Source organism: Notechis scutatus, chromosome 12 (genome assembly GCF_049901735.1).
Source record: "Notechis scutatus isolate UNSWTSFEM ecotype Mainland chromosome 12, rNotScu1.2, whole genome shotgun sequence".
Classification (NCBI taxonomy): domain Eukaryota; kingdom Metazoa; phylum Chordata; class Lepidosauria; order Squamata; family Elapidae; genus Notechis; species Notechis scutatus.
This window is the reverse complement of record NC_142020.1, coordinates 5,739,581-5,754,326: the sequence shown is the minus strand read 5'-3', so window position 1 is coordinate 5,754,326 and position 14,746 is coordinate 5,739,581. Positions and strand designations below refer to the sequence as shown.

The following is a 14,746-nucleotide window of genomic DNA, read 5'->3' as shown; positions in this document are numbered from 1 at the left end:
TTCTTCCTTTCTTCAGATTTACCCTGTGCACAATGACAATTGGCCATGGATTTATGGCAAACCAGTGAGATTCTCATATACTTTAAAAAGCAAAGGATGACCCTGTCCAGTAATGTCCAACTCTCAGGGGTAGCCATTTTTGTATATGAATAGACAATTTCTATTTACTTTTTTTCCAATTGTTCCTATGATCCCAAATATTAAGGATTGGGAAAATCCTTTTGCTATTAGAAGAATTCTAATTCTGATCAGACATGGACTACCACTGAATCTCAAACTGTATTTCCAAGAGGCTATCCTGCAGAAACCCACTGAATGGGATTATTTAAATGTACCAATGAAAATTTGATAAGCAGAACGCTCTGAACACATATCGTATATTCAAGATTTGTGCAGCCATTGATTGTGGTGATGCAAAGAAAAAACAATGAAACGTAGCCATTGGAAAGGAAAGGAAACATGTAGAAGTCTTTAAAAGTTTTACAGAACTTACTTCTTCCCAACTCTCTGAATGTCTTTCTTTCCTCAGTTTCCCAAGCTCTGTAAATGGTAAAAGTGGAACACTAATTAAGTAGAATAGAATCAATTAATGCAGAGTGGACATGTCCCAACCAGAGGGTTCATGAGCCAGTGAGTAACAGTGGGAATCAACAATTTTGTGCAAAAGGCTCTTTTGGAGTGTCCTTCACAGAAGTGGCTGGACATCTCATCAAATGCTTCAGCCAACTCATAAACCCCTTGCAGTTTTCCAACACCGACCTCCAAAGGAAGTCTCGGGATTGGCTCAGTTTCCACTTGAACCGAAATTAACTAAATTAATCTTAAAGTAGGGAAGCTTGCAAATGACCTGCCCATTGGAGACCAGATTTGTGGTCTTCTCTTTTTTATAGCTCATCAACAGTACTTTTGATTGGAAAGCTAAAACTTTAAAGACCAAATTTGGCAGCAATTTGGAATGAGGTTGTTGTTGTTGTTGTTTTGAAAGAACAAGAGGTTCTGGAAATGTTTTGCCACCACTTCCTTAGTTGTATTTTGGTACCTGAAGGACTTTTTCCACTGTCATATTGATTCAATGGTTAACAGTATAACAGAGTTAGAAGAGATCTTGAAGATTTTCTGCCCCAATCCCCTGCTAAAACAGGAGACCCTACACTATTTCAGACAAATTGTCAATATCTTATTAAAAACATCCAGTGTTGGAGGACCCACAACTTCTGAAGTCAAGCCTTCCACTGATCGTTTTCACTGTCAGAAAATTTCTCCTTAGTTCTAGGTTGCTTCTCTCCTTGATTAGTTTTGCCTTCAGAGAACAGGTTATAAATCCAATTCTGGATCTTTAAACTTCCCATCTTAGTGGCAGTAACCTCACTGGGCCTATCATTGGTAGACTCCTAAATGCACCATTATTTCACACATTATGTTAAATCATAATTTGGGTCATATTCTTTTTTAGATAAGCCATAATTGGCTGGATTCATACAGCCCCCTAAGCTTTCAGCCACAAGGAACCAAACTGCAGCTTGTTTGGCTTTGATATACTATGTTTCATTCAATAAGCCCAATAATTATGGTTTATATAGTGCTAGTATGTCAAGGAGGTAGCTCTTTAGTCTGATGCAGCTCTCCTATTTTATTTGATTTTACTCTCATTAGAATTCAAATATGCTCTTTCCCTCATCTAAAGTCAGAAACAGAACTACCATATCACTCTACCAATACTGTGTTTCCACTCTTAAAACCAGATTTATCACTGGGGGTTAGATTATTCTGTCAAAAAATAAGCTTCACAATTTTAGAATGAAATTCTGAAGAAAGAGGAGGAGACAAAGAAGGAGACTAATATCCAAGAATGACATTTATTTTGTTTTTGGGGAAATAAGATGAAGAAGAATAAAAAAATGATTGGAGTAATCAATTTCATAATGAACAGAATTTCAAATACAGAAATAATTAGTTGACATAGCCCCAAGGCACAGTCCAGATAAGTTTTATATGCTGTCTATGAAAACACTCTGCTCCAAAACCAGGGAAATGTTGATGTGAAAATGATTTATGTGCTAGAACTGTGCACACACTTTTATTGTATTAATAATATCTTTAGCCACCCTTGAAACTTCAGCAGCTTCATATGCACTCCTGAGGCACACAAAATCAGATTCACTAAAGCACCACCCGAAAAATTATTTTCAGTTTAACCACTGGAATCAAATTTGTTCTAATGTGATATTTGAAAATGCATTTATTACCTGAGTTAATATGGAGTAATTTAATACAGGGGATAGTGGACATATTGACTTGAAGAATCATTATTAAAAGGGAAAAGGGTTGGCCTCTCTTGATGCTGTTTCCAAAAGTCCTTATAACGCCACAATAAAAAGTTTTAGGCAAGCCAAAAGGAAAGTAGAGGAATAAACTTGGATATTTGCATGTTATTATGCTATGACTTCTTTGATTATGGATTGAATAGGCCATTTATCCTCCTATATCTGTATCTCCAACCCATAATCAAAGAAGTCATAGCCTCTATGTGATAGATGATAGATAGATAGTCAGTCAGACAGACACACAGACACACACACACCATAAACCATGTTTGACTAACTACTAGTATCTGGGTTTTTGCTGACTTACAGCTCGAGTATCAAACAAGTCACTGTTTTTTCAATAAAACTACATCGATCACCATTTCCTTATCTTCTTGGTAAGTTGTAAAGGTGTTGTGGTGAACTCTGTGTTTTACTAATTCCAAAATAAACTGAATTAATCTGCATCTCCCAGACTGCCTTTTGCCTCTTCTTTTCATTTGCTCTTTGGGGAAAAAATCATTTATTAAAAATAGCAAATTTTTCAATACCTTGATACAAGGAATCTGCCAATGGTCTAATACTTGGGTTAATAATTTATGGCCTTTCAACTGGGGTTTTTTTTTTTAATTTAGTAGATGTACCCAATGTACATTACCACCAATAAAAATGAACCAAAGAGGGAGAAGGTAGTTCCAAGTAAAATAGAAGAGAATCACTTCTAGGCCACCTCAGTGTTATAAAGTTACAATGAAGCCTGGTTAAATATGAAAACAGACACTCTACCTTTGTCAAAAGCCCTTGGTGCTGTTGTTATACCTGATTTGCTGTTGCACGAGATGCAGGACTGACTGTTATTGAGGGAAAAAATCCATTGCATTCTGTCGTTGAATATTAGGGGAAATAAAACTAAAAATGAATAAGAAGATTCTCAGCCATCCAGGTCATGGTTGTTTCAACCATGGACTATGTTTGTTTGGTTTTTTTCCTTTGAGGAGGAAGATGTTTCACTTCTCATCCAGTAAGCTTCATCAGTTCTGACTGGATGATGGAAGGGGGATGTAAGGATTGGATCCTTCCTTCTCACCCTCCCTCCCGGCACACACCATCCAGTCAGAAGGATCTTTCCATTCCACCATCATCCAGGCAGAGCTTCTTGGATGAGAAGCGAAAATATCTTCTTCCTCAAAGGAAAAAACAAACAAATATATTCCAGTTTCCTTTTGAAAAAGCATCTTTGAGATTAAAAAGCTAGAGATATTTAAGAGTGGAATTATTTTTCCAAGATCCCCTGTGGGCCTTGTGTTCAAACAGAGGTTATATCTGGAGATGCTCTATTAGCAATAGCAATAGTACTTAGACTTATATACTGCTTTACAATGCTTCACAGCCCTCTCTAAGCAGTTGACAGAGTCAGCATCTTGCCCCCAACAATCTGGGTCCTCATTTTATGCACCTCAGAAGGATGGGAAGGCAGAGTATACCTCGATCCTGGTAAGATTCGAACTGCCAAATTGCAGGCAACCAGCAGTCAGCAGAAGTAGACTGCAGTACTGCACTCTTAGCACTGTGCCACCACGGCTCATTAATGTGGATTTTATCACTGAGCATGAAGTCAGTGTTCCTCTCCAACTGAAGGATTCAGTGGTAGCCATCTAGACATCCACACATTGCCATGGAGGTGGAACCATGGAGGAAAAGATCTCAAAAGATCTGTAAGAATGGACAGATTCCTATAAGGGGACTTTTATTTCCAGACTTTGGGAAGCTGTAATGGTAAGTAGGAAAGAGCTTGTGAGAGTGGTCAAAGAGACTCTGCCAAGGGAACCATCAGATAAAAGATAGTAGAATAGAGTAGAGTAGAGTAGAGTAGAGTAGAGTAGAGTAGAGTAGAGTAGAGTAGAAGATAGAATAGAATAGAAGATAGAATAGAATAGAATAGAATAGAATGGAATGGAATGGAATGGAATGGAATGGAATGGAATAGAAGATGGAATAGAAGATGGAAGAAGATAGAATAGAATAGAATGGAATGGAATGGAATGGAATGGAATGGAATGGAATGGAATGGAATGGAATATGGAATGGAATATGGAATGGAATATGGAATGGAATGGAATGGAATAGAAGATGGAATAGAAGATGGAAGAAGATATGAATAGAATAGAATAGAATAGAATAGAATGGAATGGAATGGAATGGAATGGAATGGAATGGAATGGAATGGAATGGAATAGAAGATGGAATAGAAGATGGAAGAAGATAGAATAGAATAGAATAGAATAGAATGGAATGGAATGGAATGGAATGGAATGGAATAGAAGATGGAATAGAAGATGGAAGAAGATAGAATAGAATAGAATAGAATAGAATAGAATGGAATGGAATGGAATGGAATGGAATGGAATGGAATGGAGTGGAGTGGAGTGGAGTGGAGTGGAGTGGAGTGGAGTGGAGTGGAATGGAATGGAATGGAATGGAATGGAATGGAATGGAATATAATTATTTATTGGCCAAGTGTGATTGGACACAAGGAATTTGTCTTGGTCCATATGCTCTCAGTGTACATAAAAGAAAAGATACATTTGTCAAGAGTCAAGAATCATAAGACACAACACTTAATAAGAGTCATAGGCTACAATAAGCAATCAAATCATGCTAGGAAACAGTCAATAAAAATTGTTAGGATACAAGCAACAAAGTTACAGTCATACAAGAGGATTAATAGTAATTAATAAGAGACAGTATAGCATACAACTGGATAACGGGTAGAGCAAGAGACCCACAAGATATTCTCTCTAGTTTCTCAGGCTGTAAAGGAGATGAGAGGAAGAATTGTAGTTACAGACTTCTAAGATTAATGTTGGCCTCATGGGATCAAATAGAAAGGAATTGTTGCCAGATGAGCTAATTCTATTTTATTGTAAAGCTATATTGACAGGATCTTTCCCCACCTATTATCCAGTTGTGGGTTGTGCTGTCCCTTATCTGACCATTCCCTTGGTAGCATCTCTTTGACCAGTCTCCTGTCATGACCAGGGGCATGGCACAGAGGTAACACAGACAGCTGGCAGTTCAAACCACCCCTTTATTGCTCCAAATTTCCCCAACACTCCCACTTTTCTCGCAAGTTCTCCCTCCCTCCCTCCCTCCCTCCCTCCCTCCCCCTCTCTCTCTCTCTCACACACACACACACAAACACACACACACACTCAAGCAGCCTCTGGCTGCAAATAGATCCAGCCCAACGGACTGCAAAACAAGAAATCCAAGAAAGTTCAAACATCAACACTCAACGCTTCAGGAATTCAGCATTTGTTCCTGACAAATGCCCCTCCCCCACAGCATCTCCTTAAGTCTCAGTCCCCAGGTGTGCCTTGTGAAGAGGGGTGGGATGTTCTCCTGCCGAGTAGTCAGGTCAGTCTGGGCTGTTCTCACCTTCTCTCCACTCTCCATGCTCGGGGATCAGGAGGAGGTGGTCCTTGCTCATCGGCTGAGTTCTATCTCTCATGTTCATTGCTTAGCCTCTCTTGGTCATTCTGCCTCCCTTCCTCTCCGCCTATAAGCCATCCCAATCCCAAAAGGCCCTGGCCTGACTGGGCCTGCTCCTCCCCATTTTCCTCCCAAGCCAAGGAAGCCGCCCTTTGGATCTCCCCTTGGCTCCAGTACTGGCTCATCTTCCTCCACAGATTCAGGCTCTGACAGGGGCACGAGATCTCCCAAGCTCTTTCCCAAATGTCATTACAAGAGACATGTGATTATTTTACAGGCAGAAGAGGAATTGTTTTTCCTCCTACAAAGAAGTGTTTGGTCATGGACAAACTTTGGAGAGCGTGGTGAGATCAGCTCATGTTCTCTCTCTGCCACCCTATCTTGGTTTATGCTTTGGCCTTCTCTGTGGACCTTGATAGAGATGTGTAAAAACCATTACCTAGACCAGGGGTCCCCAAACTTGGCAACTTTAAGATTTGTGGACTTCAAGTCCCAGAATTCTCCAATGGCTGGCTGGAGAATTCTGGGAGTTGAAGTCCACAAATTTTAAAGTTGCCAAATTTGGGGACCTCTGACCTAGACAAAGTGGGCTGAAATTTATTGCTGCTGTTGTTGTTGAATACCAGAATACTTAAGCACTGTACCCTCTTTGTATCTTAGAGTATGGGTGTGTGTATATTTGTGTGTTTTTAGTTGTTATTAGTTTAAATGTATTATTCTTGCTTTTAACTGTACTGTGTGTATTCTTTTTTAACTATTCTCACATTATGAACTTTATCAGCCACTGAGATTTATGAGACTCTGGTAAGGCAGGAGTTTAGTAAATAAATAACAGTTTGTATGTACATACTTAGTGTGAACCAAGGAATATTTCAACTATTTTTTCTTTTCATCCTCTCTTTGAAAATTAGACAGTATTACTTCTCACCACCTCTGGCAATCTTAACGTTCATTAACCAGAGAATGATCAAAATGCTTTGGTGGTTTGATTTTTGCCCACTGTACATGTTACAGTGCTACTTTATGCAGCAATTCTCAAATCTGCTGCTCTTCAGATGTGATACAGAATGACTCCCATCAGCTGCAATGGTTCTGCAGGGTGGATTAATGGGAGTTAATGGGAGTTTCAATCCCACATTCCCTTAAATTACTGGTATGGCCTTCAGCTTTGTTCGGGTATTTTCCCACGTCATTGTAGTTGTTATGTATACATATACATACACATACACACACACACAACACACACACAACACACACACACACACACATATATATATGTATGGTATTCAGCTTTGTTCGGGTATTTTCCCACGTCATTATAGTTGTGCTTTTAAAGTTGTAGCAACGTTTCGGCAGAATCTCATCTGCCATCATCAGGCTTCTGTATTGTGTTTGTCTGCTACAACTTTAAAATGTTGCTACAACTTTAAAAGCACAACTATAATGATGTGGGAAAATACCCTAACAAAGCTGAATACTGTACATATAAATACCCACAAAAACTTAAGAAAACACACACACACACACACACACACACACACACATTAATATAAAAGCATAAACCCTCATAAAGCATCTTAGAATACTCCCTTTCCTTTGTAAAGAAACTTTTTCTGAGGTTGATCCTGCCATTAAATTGTGTCCCTATTATTTTGGGGATATTTTGATGGCAGTTGTGCTTGTTCTGGTGATGGAATAAAGGTTTAAAGTTTGAATTCACAGAAGTTTTAACTCCTTTGACAATGGTTGTGTGCTTCATAACAATTGTGCACCAAAAATCTCCTCCTATTTGCACAACCATATTTTTTTTTGATCTTCTGTTTAAAGTACTAGTGGGAAATGTCCTCCTGATGTATCTTGGATTCTCATTTCTAAAAGGCTGCCCTCCATTCTCCAGCTAGAGTCTTCCAAACATCATCCTACTTTTATATGGTTGAAAGAGAGAGAAAAATGCCCACCATAATAAAAAAAGAGTGTATTTCTCTGTACAGCACATTGTCAGTTCTGCTTCAACAGCAGTGGTAATAGCATCATGAAGTCAGTAGATGGCTGTAGAAAAGTACATTGAACACTCCTGTATTAGAGTAATAAGCCTGGAAGGGCCTTGACCTGACTAGATGCTGCTTTTAACTGAAGTACATTTAAAGAGATAGAGGAACACCACATCTTCTATTTTGAGTTAAAGGTTGGATGTGGGGAGTGTGATTTTGGAATGTGGGATTTTTATTGATGATATTATTATTTTTGCAAATATCAGTTTCCCTTTGCAAGAAAAGGTAAAGGCTTGACCTATAGCATTTTTAAAATTATTATTATTTTTAATTTTCCTTATTGTTCTTTGAGACATTTTATGGATCTCCCCCGTCTTTCTTTTTTCTACTCTATATCAGTGGAAGAAGTGTCTTCTACAGTTCTTTTTTCTCTAGTCTCTCACTCATTCACTCACACCTTCCTTCCTTCTTTCCTTCCTTCCTTCCTCCCTTCCCCTCTCTGTTTCTCTCTCTTCTCTCTCTCTCTCCTCTCTCTCTCTCTCTCACACACACACACACACTACGGTAGTTGCTTGCCTTTGACTACAAGGATCTGCTCATTAAACAGACACACCAAGAATTGTTACCTAAGTCAGTTTGACAGCCAAGAGAGGACAGACTGAGTTGGGAAAGGAAGAGAGAGAAGGGGGAGAAACGGAAGAGGAAAACGAAAGGGGGGGGGGCTGAGAAAACAGCCTGAAGCAATTACTTCTTGCGCAGAAAAAAAAAACCAACTGAATGTGACCGAGTGCTCTTCTCATAATCAAACAAATATACAAACAATCTTCCATATATAAGAAAAAGAAGAAAACTGGAAATCACTGACAGGAAAAGGCAAGATTTTTTTTATTTTTATTTTTTTACCCAGTATCCAGTGGGTTCAATTTGTTCTTTTTCTTTTTTTCTCTTTTTTTTTCCTTTTTCCTGACATACTTAGTGAAGTAAAAGGAGACTTCTCTTGGCTGCTTTTTCCCCCTCTTTCAAGATGATGATGTATTTATGGGTAGGTAGTCCATCTCAATGTTCAATTTTACTGTTTGTGATTTGACTGTGGCGGCGATTGTTCCTGGTTTTCCAGAACGTGGGTTTTATACAGATTTGAAGTTGGGCTGGGATGGGAGGCAGCTCAACATGGCAGAGCTTTTGCTGAAATTTGGGCTCTGCTGCCTTAAAGAGCAGCAGAGCCAGTTTGAACGAAGCGTTACGTTTTGAACCGAGAATCTAAACCAGGGAGTGTTTAAACAAATATGAATATTCTATGGTTTGCATTTAATAGAATACTCTTGTGTTTTAATGGAGCTTGCTGTGTGGGAGCATGACATGTGCCTGGGTGTTTGGAAAAGGAGTGTTTCAGAATCCGTTGAGGTTTTTTTTTACCTGCATCACTTCTGGGTATGCAAAAATTTCTTTCTGTTATTAAAGACCGCTTATTCAGGGAGAGGGGAGGGAAGTGGGGAGACAAAAGGAACTTTGGAATTTCAGCAGTGAAAGTCCCAGTTAGCACTAACTGTGATTGTGTCCCTTAGCCTCTGCTGTTTCAGGTAAATGACAGCTATAAATGAGCAATAAAATATCAAGTGGTTGTGTATTCGGTATGTGTGTGTGTGTTTTTCCCCCCCTCCTTCCCAACACTTTGGATTCAGAGTTGTTCAGCTCAGGAACTAAAATTAGATTGCAGCCTGGGCAAATGGATGTGGTCAAATACAAGAAGGAATTAGCGTGATAAATCTTGTCAGTTGGCTCTCTTTCTGTACTAAGCACAGACATTTCAATGCTAAGGAAAACATTTCTATGAAACAATCAAAATGCAATTTCTCCATTACTGTGTTTGACCAAGACTGTTTTACATGTATAAATATTTCCTCCCCTTTTTCCTCCCTTCCTCCCTCCCTCCATCCCCCTCCCCTCCCTTCCCCCCTTCCTTCCTTCCTTCCTTCCTTCCTTCCTTCCTTCCTTCCTTCCTTCCTTCCTTCCTTCCTTCCTTCCTGTTCATTTTTGCAACCTGCCAGTTAAATGTCCTGTATGTTCCCATTCTGACATTTCTGCTCCTTCTTACTGCTGAATCTGTAATAAATTGCTTTTATCTTTTTCACAAATGGAAAAGAGGTGTCACATGCCGACTTTTACAGGACTTCTTTCTGTTCTTTGACCTTTGTGGTGCTTTTAGGAGCTTCGCCAATCAGCATGCCTGATTATTTTGGACTGGCCTCATTCATAGCAGAGGCAACTTGTTTTCCACCAACACGAGGATGCATTGTGGATTGTGCTTTCTTTATTTGTTAACCTTGCTTTAAAAAGAAAACAATTCAGATGCTATTTAGCTATTTATTTCAGTGAAAAAAACAAATAATGTGTCTGGCTATGCAATACTTTTTGTTCACTTTAACCAATGAAATGTATTTGAAAAATGATTTTTTTTCTCTGGTTATATTTTTAATTGATAAATAGCTATGCAAACCTACTGGCTTTATTTAATTACTTTGCATGTGTACCAATATGGAAAGAAGATTTGGCACCATAAAATATTGTTGTTTGAAAACCTTTTTTTTTTTTTTAAGGAAAAGGTTTAATTACAGGTGCAAATTCAACCTTTATTGTTGCAATACAGAAGAGGTTAAATTCTTATCATTGATAAGTTTTTTCTTCTTCTTCTTCTTGCTTTTCCCCAGTCGTTTTTGAGACTTCAGTTCACAAAAATAAACAGCCTTTCATGAGGTACCCCCTGGGTTTGGGAATATTGCGAAGTGCTTTCTTAGTAATTAATCTTTGACCTTTAAAAGCCAAGTTTTTCAATTTCAATTTTCTTATTTTGACCAGTGTTTTACAGCAGGTCAGGTTTTTATTAGAAGGATTCATCCAGTGAGGGTTTATATAAATCATTTGTCCGTTCTTATGTCATAGAAAATATTCTTCTCAAGGCTTTATTTGGTTATAGAAATATGTACATTAATCAAATTAATTGCATTTTGGCTGTGTTCCTGAACCTACCTCAAGCTTCTATATTTACATAACATGTTTTGTTTAGTTGTAAACCTAGTTAGATTTTGACTAAGCTAATTAGCTATTGTCTGATCACAGGCTACTTGTATAGTTCTAATTTTCTTCATTTGAGAAGTTCAACAATGTATTAATTCAAAAAACAAGCAAAGTGTAAGTTGACTGAACACATAACCACTATAAATTTTGGGCATTCAGAGTCAAATTTAGCATAAATAAATGGTGGATACAGCTCAATAAATTGCAGTCTTTCAATCACACCCACACACTCACAAAAATCCAACCTAAAAATTAATTGTACTTTCTCACAATGGTGGTTTTTTTTAAAAAATGTGCCTCTAACACACAGAGTTTGAAAAGCATTAAATTAAATTAAAATTCTGCATTAAATTTTCTTGCAATGAGGAGTTCAGTATCTCAAAAGTAAACTGTAGAAATTCATAGAGCAGTCCAAAAATGAAAGACATATTACTGACACTAACTGCAATATTTAATACGATTATGTCTGTGCAAGTCAAAAATATTTATATTAGTTGAGAAGCCTTGTGCCTGGGAAAATTGAGTTGGTTCCTTCAGGTGTATATTACTTTTTTCTTTCCCTTAGCCATGCAAACAGTTGAATCATTCCTGAAGGAGCTGGGGCCATCAGTTGTCTCTGATTTATGAATACTTACTGTATTAAGTATTCATCTCCCAGCGAGATGGGTGGTTAAGAAATAGGAAATGCAAATAAACAAACTTCCTGCAAACCACAAAGTTTTCTCAAAGTTTGCAAGTCGGAATTTGATATCCAATTCATGATTTGTCCTAGTTTGCAGCAATAAATTTGAGTGTCTACCTCAGTAGGTTGAAGTGTGTTTATAAGTGCAGTGTAGTTTGTGGGTATGTCAATTGTGCAAACACAAGCCATTTGTCTACGTCTGCTTTTGCTCATTTGCGAAGTTCACAATATGTTCATTGGGAAAGCTGTGTTGGTTTTAATTATGTTATTATTGAATATATTATTCCTACATGAATGGAACAGGATTTGGATGGGCAAAACCCAGAAAACCTAAGAGCTCTTGTGCATTTCTGGGAACAGAGTATTAAATGAGTGACTTGTATCATTAAAAAAATGAATCAGAAACTTCTATAGGTGTCCAGTTCCAACCTTATAATTCATCCCTCTAAATGTGACCGGGCACATCGAAGTACATGCAGAGCCCAAAATCAATGTACATTACAATCAGTTATGCTCCGAAGCAAAATAAAATGTCTGATGCTTTACCTCACAGATATCTTAATGGGGACAAAAGGCATAGCAATAAAACAAGCCTTTTATTTAGTATATGTTTTGTACTCAACCATTGCAAGATGCCAAGAATGGTTCCATTCACTGTTAGAGTTTTGGATTCACAGTCCAATTGAAGAAAAAGACAATACTTTGTTAGGCTTTCTAAATGTTCTATCAACATGTGAAGATGAAGGAGCATCATACAGATGTTACAACCAATATTCATTGCCAATTTGGAAATAGCTGCAAGAGTAAAAGGTTTAGAGAGGGTTATCTGAGGCAATTTCAGAGAACCTTTGCAATTATGCTGCATTTTTCAGCTCCTGCGTTTAAAACCTGAAATAGGTTTAGAGTAGCATTGAAATTCATGGAACTAGTTGCTGGATCTGGAATAACCTCTCACAGACTAAGATTATTAGAAGTGTTACATTATGCAATACAGTTTATTAGATGTGTTGCATAATATTGCAGTGCAGTTCTAGTGCATTCCCAGGAAGAGAACAAAATAAAGGACCTTATGGACTAAAATGTGGGTGGGTATATGCTGGCCCTTAAGCAAGTGATTTTGGCTCAATAACAAATTGGATTGAGTTGAACTGGGCCATCTTCACAGAGAATTAAAAAAACCCACCATGGATATAATCCAAAGTAAGATTTTGACCATGGCCCTAACTTTTCTTTGTTGAACAATTGACACCCTAACTTATATCCATAACTTTCTCCTCTTCCTCCTCCTCCTCCTGTTGCGTCTGAAATACAAGTATCTAAGTATTTTTGACTAATCGATGGATTTTGGAAAAAAGAAACACCAAATAGTGTTTTTCTCTTTGTTATTTCTTCTCATTTTATATGGAAAAATGAGGAAATCAGTTGTGCTGGATCTCATGAACTCTTGAGATGTTGTAAATGTAGTTATCTGTTGTTGTTGTTTTTCAAACCAGCTACAGTTAGAACAGATCACAAATATCCAAACTACCCAGTTAGCTCAAAATAAGTACATTTCAGTCCCACTCTGCAAATGAAAAAAGATACAAATATATGATGCACACACACACACACACACACACACACACACACACACAATTATCAGTATCCAAGTCTAAAGAGCAATGTTGAAAAACAACTTATGACAAATGCAGAAGGCAAAGTTTCAGCAGTGACTGATCATTGTTTTTTGGGTATGATACATGACAATCTGTATGCCACTGTTGTTAAACATTTTATATATCGCATGAGCAATCTTAGTGATGGGTGGTGCTTTCATTTTGAAAATACCAGTGACTCATTTGCTTTCCTGGACAAACTCCAGCACTAAGCATTTGCTGGTAGAGTCTTCCAGTCATAAAAGAATGCAATATAATTCTTTATTGGCCAAGTGTGATTGGGCACATAAGGAATTTGTCTTTAGTGCATAAGTTCTTAGTGTATATACAAACAACAACAAAGTGTTAAGTCATAGATCATAATTCCTAAGATGCAATCATAAATCATAAGATACGAACAACAATCATAATATATCAATAGGAAAAAGTAGCAGCAAAGGTGTGGAAAAAGGAGAAGATGAGAAAAATGAGAAGATACAGCCTGTTACATGGGTAAATACATCTTTAGACATATGGCAGTGCAGAGGGAGTTAGGTGTTTAGTAGAGCGATGACATGGGGAAGAAACTATTTTTGGTCTCATTGTTGAAGGTTATTGAACAATTATCAATTCACATTCCACCCCACTTCAACAAAACTTTATTTTTAATTATTTTAAATACCATAGCAGAATCACTCAAATTATGGCAGATAGAATCTGAAGACCTTTTTCATGCCTTTCTGACTGTTTTCCACCATCGGTCACCAGGATGGGTGAGAAAAAAGAAAATATATAGAAAGGCTCTACTTTTGCATTCAAGTTCTAAAATTATGTCTTAGCTGAGAAATGGAATGGAACTTTAGTTCTTGTGGAATCCATTTTCATCATAGTGTTGGCTAGATGGAGCTAATTCATTGGAAAACAACATTTGGATGGCTGCAAATTAACTATAATTTAAAAAAAATGATTGGCATTGATACATAGAACCTGACACTTGTTGGGTTGAGCATTTTGTGGTTGAGATCAGCAAGCTGCCTGTTTGTCTGAGATGTTGTGTGAACTATATCATGCTACGAAGTACAATTTGTTTATCCATATTATGTATTCTGAGCTCAGCAGTAATTTTTCACCAGTTTGTATTTAGGATTTATCATGTCATGGAAGCCTGGTAAAGAAGTTGTAATGCTTCTGGTTTTGTCTCATATGCGCAAAAAACACAGACATGCCTGAACAGAGACATATGAATAGAACAATGAAGTGCCAGCAGGCTTAATCACACAGCACTTACCCATTTACCTCGCAGTAAACTGATATGTTCAAAAAAATTGCATCTTGGAAAGGACCACAATGTTGGTATTTTGAATTTCAAGACAACATTGTGTTTGAGAATGGAATGTCTCATTTTGAATTCTGAATAGGAGATCAATGATCAATGTATACAAATAAGAGAGAACATTTGAGACATATGGATTCATCGTTCTGATTTGGGGAAATATAAAATTATCTCTTGCAATGCAGCATGTACAGGAAAGTTGGCATACAAAAAGTCACAATCCTAGAATGTCCAGT

At 37.6% G+C, this 14,746-nt stretch overlaps 1 protein-coding gene across 8 annotated transcripts in view; it reads left to right on the top strand.

Moving 5' to 3' along the window:
• Positions 1-14,746, top strand: part of RBFOX1 (RNA binding fox-1 homolog 1) — a 1,983,080-nt gene that overhangs the window by 1,345,178 nt on the left and 623,156 nt on the right. The window contains exon 1 of one of the 8 annotated variants that reach the window (XM_087973172.1): positions 8,545-8,828. The exons of the other annotated variants lie outside the window; for them this stretch is intronic. Coding sequence (XP_087829298.1) covers positions 8,811-8,828 — 18 coding nt within the window. The 5' untranslated portion in view covers positions 8,545-8,810. Of the gene's footprint in view, positions 1-8,544; positions 8,829-14,746 lie in introns of those variants that run through there. 8 annotated transcript variants of the gene reach the window in all.